This window comes from Pelodiscus sinensis, chromosome 5 (genome assembly GCF_052426305.1).
Source record: "Pelodiscus sinensis isolate ZL-2025 chromosome 5, ASM5242630v1, whole genome shotgun sequence".
NCBI classification, from domain to species: Eukaryota; Metazoa; Chordata; order Testudines; family Trionychidae; genus Pelodiscus; species Pelodiscus sinensis.
In genome coordinates, this window is record NC_143056.1 from 3,065,195 (window position 1) to 3,080,199 (window position 15,005).

Below are 15,005 nucleotides of genomic sequence, written 5' to 3' on the forward strand. Positions count from 1 at the left end.
CTAGAAAGTTACAATTTGCAAACTCTAAAGTTTCCAACACAAGTCTTCCCCCTCATCCCACACCTGTAATCCCTTATTATTGGGAGAAATCCAATACCTGACACATGAAAGAGTAAAAGGGATTCCAGTTGTATTTACTGATTATATTGTATTCAAAACCCACAGCACAGAGATCAGTAAACTCTCAGTGCATGCCTCAGATGCAGACAATGGGCTTGATAGTCTATTAAAGGCAGACCTTGAAGTAAGTTATCACTTTTGGAGATTGGCCTAGTAATTTTATATTGAACATTTCACACCTGTGTAGAGACAGGATTTGGGTAGTTTTATATCGTTGTATTAAAACGGTTTTAAAAATTCCTCTAACACTTACATTAAGTACACACCTTTTCTTTATCATTCCCTTTCCTCCTTGCTTTATATAATGGATTTAGGGCAGGGCTGGGCAATAATTTTTGAAGGAGAGCCACTTCACAAATTTCGGAAGTGGCCGCGGGCTGACCCGGAAGGGGCGGAGCCGCGCGCAGAAGGGGTGGGGTTGAGAACTACGCTGCCAGGAGCTTTGCTTGACCAGGGGTCCCTGCCACCTGACTTCTGGCTAATGGAAGGGACCTGGAACAGATGGGAAGGTGCTGGGGACGAGTGTCCTCCCAGAGTTGTCTGGGGTGGAGGCTTAGAATTCACATAACATGGCTGGCAGCTCCTGGCCCCGCTCCTAACCTTTTGGCTGGCAGCCACCCGGCAAGCACAAGCCCTTTGAATAGTAGCAGTTGAAAGGGCTCGTGCCTCCCGGGCAGCTCCCAGGCAACAGGCCAGTGGGACCAAGAGCTGCAAGCCCCTTCAACTGCTTCTGTTTAAAGGGCTTGTGCCTGCTGGGTGGCTTCCAGGCAATGCAGCCACTCAGCAAGTGCCCTTTAAATAGAAGCAGTTGAAAGGGAATGCGTGTCTCTAGCTCCCAGGCAATGCGCTAGGGCAGGGGTCAGCAACCTTTCAGAGGCAGAGAGCAGAGATCTGACTTCTTCACCTCTATGTAGGGTCCGAGTGCCAGTGATACTTTTTAAAGTTACTAATAGTCCTACTTACAGCAGTTTCATTAATAAAGAAAGATGCAGGTTTTACCTTTTAGTGCAGGGGTCGGCAACCTTTCAGAAGTGGCGTACTGAGATTTAACTTATTCACAGATCAGTGTGCGGGGGATGGAGGGAGAGGGGAGGCAAGGGCAGGCTGGGTACGATGAGACCTTATTTTCTGAACCAGCTGAAGGTAGTGAGAACAGTTTAATTTATACTACAAAACAGATGAAGCATTTTAACTTCCTCACGTTGGTTTATCAAACTTCATTTTAAATAAATTAAATATTATGTCCAACACAAAAGGTTTCAACGTTTTCTTTATGGCAGGGGAGGGGAACCTTTTTTGGGTTGGGGGAGGGTTACTGACCCACAGAAAAATTAGTTGGGGACCACATAAGTGAGAAGCAAAAGAAAAAAACTCCTCCAAAAACCCCCAATGCTCACTGATGTGGCCCCAACTGAGACACCTCACTCCACAGATGCCCCAGCCTCACGGGGTGAGAGGAGGGGAGGGGAGGGGAGGGGAAGGGAACGGGGGGACGGAGGTTCAGGGCTTCCTATAGACCAGATTTACTTTTCTGGGGTTCTAGAGTTAGAGGATTTTATGGATTTCCTTAGGCTCTGGGGGAGGGACAAAAATGAGGTGCCACGAGACAGGGCTGCCAGCAAGTAGGAAAGGGATGGGTGCAGGATCTGGGAGGGAATTAGGGTACAGAAGAAGGCTGGGAGTAGGGTGCCTGGCCTGGTGGAAGGATCAGGAACAAGGTAGGGTGCAGTGTGTGGCCAGGATAGAGGGTGCAGGAGCAATGTGGATGAAGGAACAGGGTGAGGTGTCTGGCCAGGAGAGAGGATGCAGGAACAAGGGAGGGTGTTGGAGCAAGCTAGGGGTGCCAGGTCTTGGAGGGGAGAGGAAAGTGGGGGGGAAGGGTTGGGGTGGAGGCGGTATGGGCATGAGGGGGGACCTTGCCTGGTTCCATACCCCCTTGCAACAGCCGCCACAGCCACACTGTCCCGGCCATCCCAGAGGGAGGCCCTGCTGCCAGGACCCACGTGGTCTGGGACTGACCCCACCGTTGCTATTGACAGGCCGGGGCCGCCCCAGAAGCCCCAAAGCTGCAATCCACGTGGTCCTGGGCCGACCCAGGAGGCACCACTGCTACAGTCCCGAACCACATGGCCACAGCAGCAGTGCCTCCAAGGCTGGCCCTGGATCGCCTCATGCCAGCGGCTCTGCGAGGGAGGAGGGGCGGGGCTGAGTTCCCTCCCCCATGCTGCTGAAAATCAGCTTGTATGCTGTAAGCGGCACGCATGCTGTAGGCAGCCAACCCCTGCACTGGGGGCGAGGCGCGGGACTGCCTCGCGGGCCGGATCCAAGCCATAGATGGGCCGGATCCAGTCCAATGAGAAGCTTTTGCCCACCCTGATTTAGGGGGTTTTTCCTTTTAAAATGTTAGACTGAACATAACCTTTGAATCACATCCACTACCAGAGACCTGTGGGCTCAAAGTTCCACATGGGATTGATTCCTTTGGGCACAAAGGCAGCAAAAGACTGTAATATTATCTGCCCCGGACCTCTTACCTCTAGTGTCTACCAGTCATCTCTCTCAAGAATTTTCTCTCCATTCAATTACAACGTTCTATTGTTGAATATTAATAAATATGAAAATAAAGCAAGCTGGGCCGGGCCCAGCGGGTAGTGATCAACGGCTCGGTGTCAGGATGGCGGTCGGTTTCTAAAGGAGTGCACCAAGGTTCAGTTCTAGGACCGGTTTTGTTCAATATCTTTATTAATGACCTGGATGAGAGGATGGATTGCACCCTCAGCAAGTTTGCGGATGACACTAAGCTAGGGGGAGAGGTAGATACGCTTGAGGGCAGCGATAGGGTCCAGAGTGACTTAGACAAATTGGAGGATCGGGCCACAAGAAATCTGATGAGGTTCAACAAGGACAAGGGCAGAGTCCTGCACTTGGGACGGAAGAATCCCAAGTATTGTTACAAGTTGGGGACCAACCAATTAAGTAGTAGTTCTGCAAAAAAGGACCTGGGGGTTACAGTGGATGAGAAGCTGGATATGAGTCAACAGTGTGCCCTTGTAGCCAAGAAGGCTAATGGCATATTAGGCTGCATTAAGAGGAGCACTGCCAGCAGATCCAGAGATGTGATTATTCCCCTTTATTCGGCTCTGGTGAGGCCACATCTGGAGTATTGTGTCCAGTTCTGGGCCCCCCACTACAAAAAGGATGTGGACGCATTGGAGAGGGTTCAGCGGAGGGCAACCAAAATGATTTCGGGGCTGGAGCATATGACTTATGAGGAGAGGCTGAGGGAGTTGGGTCTGTTTAGTCTGCAGAAGCGAAGAGTGAGGGGGATTTGATAGCAGCCTTCAACTTCCTGAAGGGAGGTTCCAAAGAGGCTGGAGAGAGGCTGTTCTCAGTAGTGACAGATGGCAGAACAAGGAGCAATGGTCTCAAGTTGTGGTGGGAGAGGTCCAGGTTGGATATTAGGAAAAACTATTTCACTAGGAGGGTAGTGAAGTACTGGAATGGGTTACCTAGGGAAGTAGTGGAGTCTCCATCCCTAGAGGTGTTTAAGTCTCGGCTTGACAAAGCCCTGGCCAGGTTGATTTAGTTGGGATTGGTCCTGCCTAGAGCAGGGGGCTGGACTTGATGACCTTCTGAGGTCTCTTCCAGCTTTATTGTTCTATAAGTCTATGAAATACTAATTTTGGTTTAAAGATTTGTTTTTAAAAAAGGTAAAGTGTTATTTCTGTTTCTTTCTACCACCATTTTCAAGCATAAACAAGTCTGATCAACCAAAACAGAATCACATCAGGTCTAGCCTCTGATTAAATGGTTACTATGACAGCCTGCAAGTTTTCCAAAGGAGGGCACAAATGAAGTTCATTAATTCCACAGGATAGGTATTTATACTTGTTTCTTGCTATATGACAAAAACACTAAACAAATATCACTGTCAGAGAAAATCTGAAGGAATTTTTCAATATAAAATCCTTCCACAAAGGAAATAACTCTCCCACCTGTTTATGTGTATTGCCATCATTTTTATCTGCTGATGTACTTGACAGGACCTTACAATCGCCTTCTTTTGGTTTTTGCTTTCGTGGTATGTGGACTTTTGGAGAAGAAAACATAATATTACACAGGCACTGTGTGGGCCTCTGAGGGTCAGTGTCCGATATCTTCTCTATGGCTTGGGCTGTTTTCCAGTCACTCTTTTGTAAGGGTCCTCCTTCTCGATGAGGACTAGCATATATTGTTTCTCCACTTCCATGCCTTTCTGATAACTGAACCCTAGTTTTAGAAGGGTTAGGGTTTCTGTTTACAGTATCGACCACGGTATTTTGAGACATTTCATCATCAGCGTCAATCGGTTCAACAAGAAAAATGTCATCCTGACTTCTGCTGATATTGTTTACTGTAGACTCTCCATTAAAATTATTGACTTGTTTGGCAAAATCAGATTTGATTAATGGACTGTTTGCGATTCTTGAAGAAATACTTTGCTCGATTTGGTTTGACATTGCAGGACCTGACAAATTTAAACAAACAAAAAAAGATAAATTCAGGCAAAGCAACTCATGTTATTTAAAGAAAAGCAAACCTACATTAACAAAACCAGAAATCTGATTCGATGCTTCTATTTCAAGGAATCTAAAGTAGAAATTACAGCTTCTCTCCCTTCCCCCCATCCGTTGGGGCAATTTTTCCATACACCCTAAGACCAGCAACTCCACAGCTACTATTAGGTGTAAGCAGCCTTTTTAATCTCATGTATTGCATGGTGGCGTTAACCCAGGCATGAGCTCCTGGTGAGACTTCTGATGCTAAAGGCCACTTCAACCTTCCAGACCTGCTATCCCACTCCTTACCAAACAGCACCTAAGCAGGTAGCAATGAATACAGAAGTCTGAAATTTGCAGAGAGAACCTCCAAGAACTTCTCTGTATGCCTACATAGGCCCGAAGAAAAGTTCTGTGTGGCATAAAAAGTTCTCATTCTCAACAGCAGTTAGTCCAGTGAGAAAAATTACCACACCCATCTGGCCCACACAGAGACAGAATTTGGTGAAACATGGATGGAAGTTTATACCTAGTACTGCTAGGAAGAAGTTTGGGGGGGAGGGAGGGAACGGTCTGGGCTAGCTTCAATGAGATGTTTAAGTCTCATCGAGTAGACAGAATGGCAGAGCAAGAAACATCCAAAGAAGCATCCATAGATGTACTCCACCTACACGAATTTTATCATTCCAAATAAAAGATCTCACACACAATAAAAAATAATCCATAATTCTGTTGTCTACTGCATGTTGGATATTTGCATATAAAAACCTAATTATTTTACCCCAAATGTTGGACATGGAGGAAAATGAAGCTGCAACAACAGGTATTAAACAGAAGTCATGAAAGTAAAAAGAGAAAGCTAATATGCTGTATGCAATATAGACTGAATATTACCAAGATTAAGGATGTTAAGTATTGTGTAATTGACTAATCAAATAGTCGATGCATTTTTGCATCAACTATTAGATTAGTTGATAGGGTGGTGCTTCTCCTTTGAAACACCACTGTGGCTTTTCAAAGTGGCAGCACCACACAGAGCCTGGGGTCAGCTGGGGAGTCCCCAGCTGACCCCGGACTCCATGCAGCACTGCCCCTTTGAAACTATGTGGCAGCCGCTTTGAAATTCCACCCTTTTCTCGCCGCTTTTGCTGCCTCTATCTGATAGCAACTAGTCGACTATCCCTAAAGCATTTCCTTTTCGAATAGTTGACTAGTCCTTAATATCCCTAACCAAGATACTGACCAAATCGTGAGTATAGATATACCACAATATGATACACTCTTTGTCCAAGCAGGCAATATAGAATCATGGAATACTTGAATGAGAATGGACCTCAAGAGGTCATCAGGTCCAGTCCCCTGCCGTCATGGCAGGACCCAGTACCATCTAGACCATCCCTAATAGATGTCTGTCTAACCTGCTCTTCAATATCTCATAAGAACATAAGAATGGCCGTACTGGGTCAGACCAAAGGTCCATCTAGCCTAGTAGCCTGTCTGCCGACAGTGGCCAACACCAGGTGCCCCAGAGAGGGTGGACCGAAGACAATGATCAAGCGATTTGTCTCCTGCCATCCTTCTCCAGCCTCTGACAAACAGAGGCCAGGGACACCATTTCTATCCCCTGGCTAATAGCCTTTTATGGACCTAACCTCCAGGAAATTATCTAGCTTCTCTTTAAACTCTGTTATAGTCCTAGCCTTCACAGCCGCCTCTGGCAAGGAGTTCCACAGGTTGACTACACGCCGTGTGAAGAAGAACTTTCTTTTATTAGTTTTAAATCTGCTACCCATTAATTTCATTTGGTGTCCTCTAGTTCTTCTATTATGGGAACTAATAAATAACTTTTCTTTATTCACCCTCTCCACACCACTCATGATTTTATAGACCTCGATCATATCCCCCCTCAGTCTCCTCTTTTCTAAACTGAAAAGTCCCAGTCGCTTTAGCCTCTCTTCATATGGGACTCGTTCCAAACCTCTAATAATTTTAGCCAAAATATCTTTTTTGAGGTGAGGAGACCACACCTGTACACAGTATTCAAGATGTGGACATACCATAGTTTTATACAGGAACAGTAAGATATTCTGTCTCTTATTTTCTATCCCTTTCTTAATAATTCCTAACATCCTCTTTGCCTTTTTGACCGTCGCTGCACACTGTGTGGAAGTTTTCAGAGAACTGTCCACGATAACTCCAAGATCTCTTTCCTGATTTGTTGTAGCCAGATTAGCCCCCACATACTGTACGTATAGTTGGGGTTATTTTTCCCGATGTGCATTACTTTACACTAATCCACATCAAATTTCATTTGCCATTTTGTTGCCCAGTCACTCAGTTTGGTGAGATCTTTTTGAAGTTCTGCAGTCTGCTTCTGTCTTGACTATCTTAAACAGGTTAGTATCATTAGCAAACTTTACCACCTCACTGCTTACTCCTTTCTGTGTCCAGTTCAGGGCACCACATTTCAAGAAAGATGTGGAGAAATTGGAGAAGGTCCAGAGATGAGCAACAAGAATGATTAAAGGTCTAAAGCAGGGGTGGCCAGCCTCTGGCTGCCCAAAGCAATTTATTCCAGTGTTTCACCACCCTGACAATTAGGAAGTTTTTCCTACTGTCCAACCTAAACCTCCCTTCCTGCAATTTAAGCCCATTGCTTCTTGTCCTATCATCAAAGGCCAAGGAGAACAATTTTCTCCCTCCTCCTTGTGACACCCTTTTAGATACCTGAAAACCGCTATCACGTCCCCTCTCAGACTTCTCCTTTCCAAACTAAACAAGCCCAATTCTTTCAGTCTTCCTTCATAGGTCATGTTTCCTAGACCAGTGGTGGCTAACCTAAACCTGAGAAGGATCCACAATTTACCAATGCACATTGTCAAAGAGCAGCAGTTCTATGTCACCAGCCCTGATCATCTCCCCACCACTCCTCTCAGCACATCCCACCCAGTGGCAGCCCCACTGGTAAGTGCCTCCTTTTCCTTTTCCTCCTGCCTACTGTGATCAGCTCTTTTTCAGTAGGAGACACTGGAGGGGGAAGCATGGGTGTGACAGGCTCAGTAGAGAGGGTAGGAAGTGACAGGATCCTAGGGGGAAAGCGTGGAGGGAGACAGTGCCTAGGGTAGAGCTGGGGTGTTGAACAGTGAGCACCCTCCAGCCCAGTGGAAAGTTGGCACCTGTAGCTCTAGCCCTGGATTTGGTACCTAAGCAAGGAGCCGCATATTAACTTCTGAAGAGCCGCATGTGGCTCTGGAGTGAGAGGCTGGCCACCCCTGCTCTAGACCTTTAATCATTCTTGTTGCACATCTCTGGACCTTTTCCAATTTCTCCACATCGTTCTTGAAATGTGGTGCCCAGAACTGGACACAATACTCCAACTGAGGCCTAGTCAGTGCAGAGTACAACGGAAGAATGACTATCAGCTTCTTTAGTATTCTAGGATGCACTTCACTGGGCCCTGGTGACTCGAAGACATAACTTTTCTAAGAAATTTTTATCTTATTCTTTTCCTATTTTAACTTCTAAACCTAGCCCATTTCCACTAGCATTCCCTACGTTAGGCATTTCAATATGCTGCGTGGAACTTTATTGGATCGTATCAAGCTCCACTGGAATCAGATGTCATAAGCAGTTATTTTATAAGAGACAAGATAAATGAAGAACTGAAACAAAACTAGACAAATGTCCAGTCAGTGGATACTTATTTTAATAGGGGGGGTCTGCAAATTCTTGGGGAGAGGAATGGGGGGCAGATGAGGGCAAGTAATAGTAAGCAAAGTACCAGCATTCTTTACCTACATCTCCTCCCCCATTTTCAGCATTTTCCACCAGGCATTGATGGGAAGGGAAGAGGAAATACTAGAGATGTGAAAGTATAACTGTTTAAACAGTTAACTGAAAAATATGAGCTTATTGGTTACCATAGCAGTTATATGCAGGTTTCTGGTCCCGCTCCTGGAGAGTTGGCAGCCACACGGGGTGGCTGACAGCTCCCCGGGAGCAGGTAGGCACCAGGAGCTGGCTTAAAAGCTAGCTTCCAGCATACACGAGCTACTGGGGAGCTGGCTGCTATCAGATGCTGCAGGCTTTGCAGTATAAAACCTCTACCGCAGAGCCTACCGTGTAGCAGGCTCCCCTGGGAGCGGCACCAGCAGCTAGGAGCCTTATACTGCAGTGTGTGCAGCACATAACCAGGTAACACTGAGATGTTCAGATGTTACACAGTTACCTAATTAACCACTTTTTAACATCCCTAATACTTACTGTACTGTAACTAACAGCAACAATACTCACTAACTATAACACTCTTGCTAATAAACGAAATATTGAGTATAATGAACTGGTACCTGGATACCACCTCAAGTCTCACAGCTGCCGCAGAGACTAGAAAAGCAGTCAGCATTCTTCCCTCCTGCCACTCTGGGGCTCTTTCAATATAATGAACAAATGGCTTGGATCCTGACGGATTCATAGTAGCATAAGTGTATTCCACGAACATAGAAATACAAACAGCCAGCCACTGTTTTAAGAACCATTCCCAGCACTGCCACAAAACATACCTTGTAGCTGCGTCTGCACTTTCTGTTTCATGCGTAAAATGAACTTTTGAGGAGATTCTGAAACCACACTGAGGGAATCCACATTTTTGTTTTGCAGTACCGTGGTCCAATGTGGTGCTAAAAGAAAAATGTTTCTCTTAAACTCAGGAAGCGAACATAACAGAAATTCTTATTATACTTACTAGACTAACTATACATTTCACAGGATATTAAATTCACCAACTAAAAACAAGAAATAAGAATTATGTACATTTCAAACTTAAAAAAAAAGAGAGTTTATATTAGCCAATTGTTTCAAATGGAACATTTTACATTAAAAAGCTTACTGTTTGAAAAAATGAAGGTCATGCCCTGCTTCTCAACAGACCAGATGTTGCTCATTACTAATATTCACTCTAGTTTCCAATACGAGTACTGTCTTTTGAAGTAGGAAGGACAGTGCTCCTTATCTATGGCTAGGAATAGGACAGGTCTACCGTATTTTCCGGCGTATAAGACGACTTTTTATACTAAAAAACATCCCCCAAAAATCGGGGATCGTCTTATACGCCGGGTATAAACATACTGTAGCTTCGGCTACTGTGATGGGGTGCCCCCGTCCCTGGGTGCGCCCGCAGACGACCCCGGCAGCGGGGGGAGGAGAGCAGGAGCCGGCTCGCTCCCCCGGCGGTGCAGCGTGTGCGCCCGAGTCTGCCCACCGCGTTTAAAAGGCGGCCGGACCAGCTGGTCAGGGGCGGAAGCGGCGGAGAGCGTGGGGCTGGCCAGGGCGTCCCAGGCCGGCCGGAGGAGGATCGCAGCGGGCACGGCTGGGAGCAGGGAAGCAGCCAGGGGGCCTCCGGGGACGACTGCAGACACCAGCCGAGGGAGGAGGCCAGCAGAAACCCCGGGCAGCGGCGGCGGGAGCAAGCGGGGAGCACGGAGCTGGCACGAGAGGCAGGCACCGCGACAGGGCGACCCGGGGTGCCAAGGCGGCAGAGGTGGCCCGAGAGCTCACGAGGTGGCAGAGGACGGTGACGTGAGGGGAAGAGAGTTCCAGACCCCCGGACGTGCACTGGACCCAGAGGCGAGGCGGCCTGAGACGCTGGCCCTTGGAGCGACACTTCCTACAGACCCAGAGGGGCCGTGAGTAGCCTCCGACGGGCGCCGGGTCCTCCCCATCCCAGATTATGGGGACTCTCCCCCAACCGGAAAAGCGGACGGCTTGTTGGGCGGTAGGTTGGTCTCTCCCAGATAAATGGGCGTAGACCGCAACCTAAACCCCCCTTTGCAAGCAAGCCTAGAGCAAAGCTAGGGAGTGGGGCCTCCGTGAAGTCAACGCAAGGACCCGTCCCCACACGGGTTTGGGGGGGGAGGGGAAGGGGGAGACGGGCTATTACAACCTTTGCCAAGCCGAGCAGGCTTTGTATGCATTAATAGAATACACTGCTTGCCGGGATTGGCTCAGTGCGGTACATACAGTATCAGCACAGGGACGTTCTGTATAGGGGGGTAGTCTTATACGGCGAGTATAGGCCAAAACCTATGTTTTACCTGGAAAATTAGGGGGTCATCTTATACGCCCAGTTGCCTTATACGCCGGAAAATACGGTAATAAGTTTCTCTTATTTCTTGTTTTTACCTTTCATGTTCTTACCCTTTTGTCTTAAATCTCCTCTACACAAGCAATTCAACTTCTAAAAAATCTCTCTCGGAATAGCACCATTGTGAATTCCTGCAACTGAAGTCAATAGTAGTGTTGCTATTGAGTTCAGTGAGATCAAGCTTTCACCTCTAGCATACCAAGCAGTGTTAATACTAACCCCCAATGGAAGAGCAGATTCCAGCTAACAACCAAAACAGTGGAGGAAGTGGAGGAAGAAGAGGGGGTGCTGATGTCAAGGTGTTCTACTCCCACCCTGTATCCTATCTCCACAGAGCAGAGAGGGGGAACAACAGGACTTGGGATGGAGTTTTCTGGCTGCTTTTGGGAGTGGTGCAGAGCCAGGACAGGGGTAAGTCTGCCTTAGCCCCACTGCACCACCACCAAAGAGCCACCTGAAGTAAGCAGTGCCCAGCTGGTGCCCACATCCCGAAACCCTACCCCAGTCATGAACTCCATCCTGCACACCAAATCCCTGCCCTAGCACCTCTGCATCCAAACACCCTCCCACAGCCTGTACCTAGAACTCCCTCCGGTACCCCAACTGCCTGACCCAGGCTCAGCTCAGAGCCCCTCTCATACTCCAAATTCCTTAATCCAAGACCAGAGCCTGCACCCCAACCCTCTGCCCCAGACTGTTGAAAGTGTGGAAGGACAGGGGAGGGAGCGAGGGAGGATGGAATGAGCAGAGACAGTGGCCTCACAGGAGCACAAAGGAGACAGGGCAAGGGTATTTGGGTTTGAGGTAGATCTTGAATTGCACTTGAAGTCAAAAAGTGATCTTGTGCTTAAAAGGGTTAGAGACCACTGCTCTAAGCAAAGCGAAAGAGTGCTCTCTCATCAACTTAATTACTCTAGTTCCTTACGCCAGGTCTCCACGTGCTGCGAGATCGATCTTCTGGTGTTCAGTTTAATAGATCTAGTAAATACCTGCTAAATAAAACACTGAGGGCACCCACAGTTGGTGCCTGTACTCCTCTCAGTCAAATTTTTTCCCATCAGCCTTTCACTGTGAAGATGGAGCCAAGCTCGGTTTAAGGTATGTCAACTACAGCTACGTTACTTTTGCAGCTGGACTTGCACACCTTAAGCCAACTTTCTGGGTCTAGTATAGACATGGCCTAAGAACAGCAGTAGCAAAGTCAGTGGGAGAAGCTCTCCCAGAGACATCACTTAGGTTGGTATAACTTACATCACTCAGGGAACTGGCTTATTCAGACTCCTGAGCAATATAATGGATAGCAAGTTGAGCTATAGGTGGACAAAAACTGAATCTACCTACATTAAAAATGCTCAAAACTATTAACACGTTGTATGACAACAGTGATCTTAGAGTGCTCATAAGCTATTGATACATTACAAACCATGTTGCCCCCTCTAAGGTATCACAGCACAGGGACAGTGTATGCTCCCACAGCAGCATACTCCCAGTTCTAAAACCTTACAAAAGCATAGCACACCTGATGGAATAGAAATCCATGACTGTGTGTACCAGTTGCATCCTGAAGCTTGATCCATCCTTTCACTCAGACACACAATCACTGTAATACAGTGCTACAGATCACATATCACCATTCTCCTTGCAGCAACCAAATGATTCTAAGATGGGAAACAGAGAAGAAACTACTGCTCATCAATTCCAACAGTTAACATGGGCTTTTGGGAAGGGAGCACAGGACTTTAAATTTATGTAACACCATGTAGCCAAAAGCAGAGAAAAGAAAAAAGAATGGCCTCATCACTAAAGGTCCAAATAAAAACACATTTTAAAGATGGTATCTAAGATCATGCCTCTTCCGCTGATAGCTATTAGCAGAAATGGCAGGTGTATGTGCTCCATCTTTTGCACTGGTCTTTGGATAATAGATTTTGGTCTTTGGGGAGTAGGTTTAATCCTCTGGCTCTTAAGAGTATCATAAAACATTCAAGACCTATACGTGTTAGATTAGCTGGAGAGAGGAAGCTATGCAATAAGTATGGTTATAGGCCATTTCATGGGCTGAAAAACAGTAAAAACAGAGGAGAAAAGTAGAGAATATAGTGTAGAAAAATTATATGAAGAAGGTGGAGGAAAAAATTTAATTACCAGGAGTTTACAACATTGCTTATAGATTTGGCTATATTTCTTTATGTTTAAGGGAGGATAGCTGGAAGTAGAAGGAAGGAGCACAAACATTCCTTATCTTGGCTAACAGGATCTGGAAAACAACTTCCAGTAAATCCACATGCAGCTATAACCTAAGCATAATAAAACCCACATTTTACTGGAGGACGTAATTTAACCAGGCATCTTGGCAACATAATGCAACAAACCTTTTCTTAGCTGGATCTGTTTATCAGGTAGCTTGACATCTCTTTGGTGGTTGTCTTCATCACTGACTTTTTTATCCCATCTTCCCTGATGGGCAGGATTTGTAGCAGGAGTCAGGATCAAATCACTGTTGACATTTGTCTCTAACAGTTTTCCCTTATAGGGCACTGGATGCTGCTTTTCATGAGATACCTTAGCTTTCATTCTTTGGAAGATTTTTGCTGGAGATTCACGAGTTAAAGGATCACAAGCTTTGCGTTTCAGTACATTTTTGTCTTTTAGTGGCAAGATCTGTTGCTGAGGGCAAGACGCAACTTGCATTGCTACAGTGTCAGACACTGGCCTTATTTCACTGAGGTCAAGAAATTCTTTAGCATAAGTGTCCTCTGTTATTAATGTGGACTGAAAAATACCTTCCCTTTTCTTGAAAGTTCCTGTTCCTCTTGCAGAGTTTTCCTTGAAGTCACACAAACCTGAAGGGAGCATAGTTTCTTTTGTTGCAGAGGTAGTAATACCAGCATGTTGAAATTTCACCAACTCTTTCAAAGGAGTAATAGTACCTGAAGGTATGTTGCTCATAAAGACTGCCTGCAAAGGCATAGCTCCTTTTCTAACAGAAGAAATAGGAGACTTTAAAATATGTGTATTTTTTACAGGTGCTGCAGTCATTCTGCCAATGTTGACACCAATGTTTTGTGCTCTTACTGCAAAGCCATTGAAGCGTGCATGTTTAGGTACAGTATTTTAAATAAAGGAAGAAGCACGAATTCCATGGACTGCCAACTTTATTTGCCTGCATTTCATCTAAAAAGAAAAACAGGGTTAAAAGAAGCTTGTCTTTGTATTTTCATAAGGAGTGCCACATTTCCCAAGTTAGTTTCCCTCGTGCTGTGATCTGTGCTGCATACACGCTGCCTGCCTGCTTGTTTCCAGTTAATTATTTTCAGAAGTGGTCACACCAACACAGCACCAGACTTACGTTTATCAGCTGGATCCGCAGGGGCTGTCACTAGTTCACCACGAGTAGTCCTGTGGCACTTGAGGGACTCACAAAAATACACAGTACCATGCGCGTCCGTGGGCAAAACCCACCCCTCAGATAAGCTCCTGTGAGGAGGTGGGTTTTGCCCAGGACAGTGTGTTATTTTGTGGTTGCTATTCTCCACGCCAGTGTGTCCCAGCCAGGGGTACAGCACCCTTGGGGTACTCAGAGAAGTGGGGGGGGGCGCATCAACACGACTGAAGTGTGGAGAAAGCGGGGTGTTGTGTGAGGTCTGACAGCGCTGTATTATCTCTGCCCTTTTCACAGCCAGCAGCTCAGCGCCCGCCCGCTAGATGCGGTTGTTTAAACAAACGTGCTGCGATGGCAGACCCCCCCCCCCGGCTCCGCAGCTACGGGGCTGCTGCTTTTTTTAAAGGGTACTTCGTTACAAAAACAAAACAAGCGCAAAGCCAGACTCGCAGCCACGTAGCATCCCCGGGCCGGGCGAGGCGGCTCCCGGCCCCCCCGGTCCCCGCTCGCGGGGTCACCGACGCCACGGGGCTGCCGGGCAGGGCCCGAACGGGGTGCACCCCGCGGCCGTGGGGGCGGCCGGAGCCCGCCAAAGCCTCGCGCGCACGGCGCCCCCCTTCCTCCCCCGCAGCAAGGGCCGGGCGGCCGCACTCACCCGCCGCCTCGTCCGCGCGCGCGCGCACCCCGCGGCCGTTAGCCGGTTTGAGTCCCGCCGCCCGGCGCGCGGATTGGCGGCGAGGGGAGTGACGTAGCGCGCCGCTCGCGGCGACGGGTGGAGCCTGGAGAGCGGGGGCGGGGCCTCCCCCGCAGCTGTTTGTGTCTGAGG

At 47.3% G+C, this 15,005-nt stretch overlaps 1 protein-coding gene across 3 annotated transcripts in view; it reads right to left on the reverse strand.

The window, feature by feature from the left end:
- The window catches only part of MIS18BP1 (MIS18 binding protein 1), a 64,900-nt gene extending 49,951 nt beyond the window's left edge, over positions 1-14,949 (reverse strand). For 2 of the 3 annotated variants that reach the window (XM_075926124.1, XM_075926125.2), the window contains exons 1-4: positions 14,835-14,949; positions 13,170-13,971; positions 9,218-9,334; positions 4,116-4,627 (exon numbers count right to left, since the gene is read on the reverse strand). In XM_075926124.1, coding sequence (XP_075782239.1) covers positions 4,116-4,627; positions 9,218-9,334; positions 13,170-13,836 — 1,296 coding nt within the window. In that variant the 5' untranslated portion in view covers positions 13,837-13,971; positions 14,835-14,949. Of the gene's footprint in view, positions 1-4,115; positions 4,628-9,217; positions 9,335-13,169; positions 13,972-14,146; positions 14,261-14,834 lie in introns of those variants that run through there. The other variant, XM_014572324.4, reaches the window with a different exon arrangement.
- Positions 14,950-15,005: the final 56 nt, after the last annotated feature.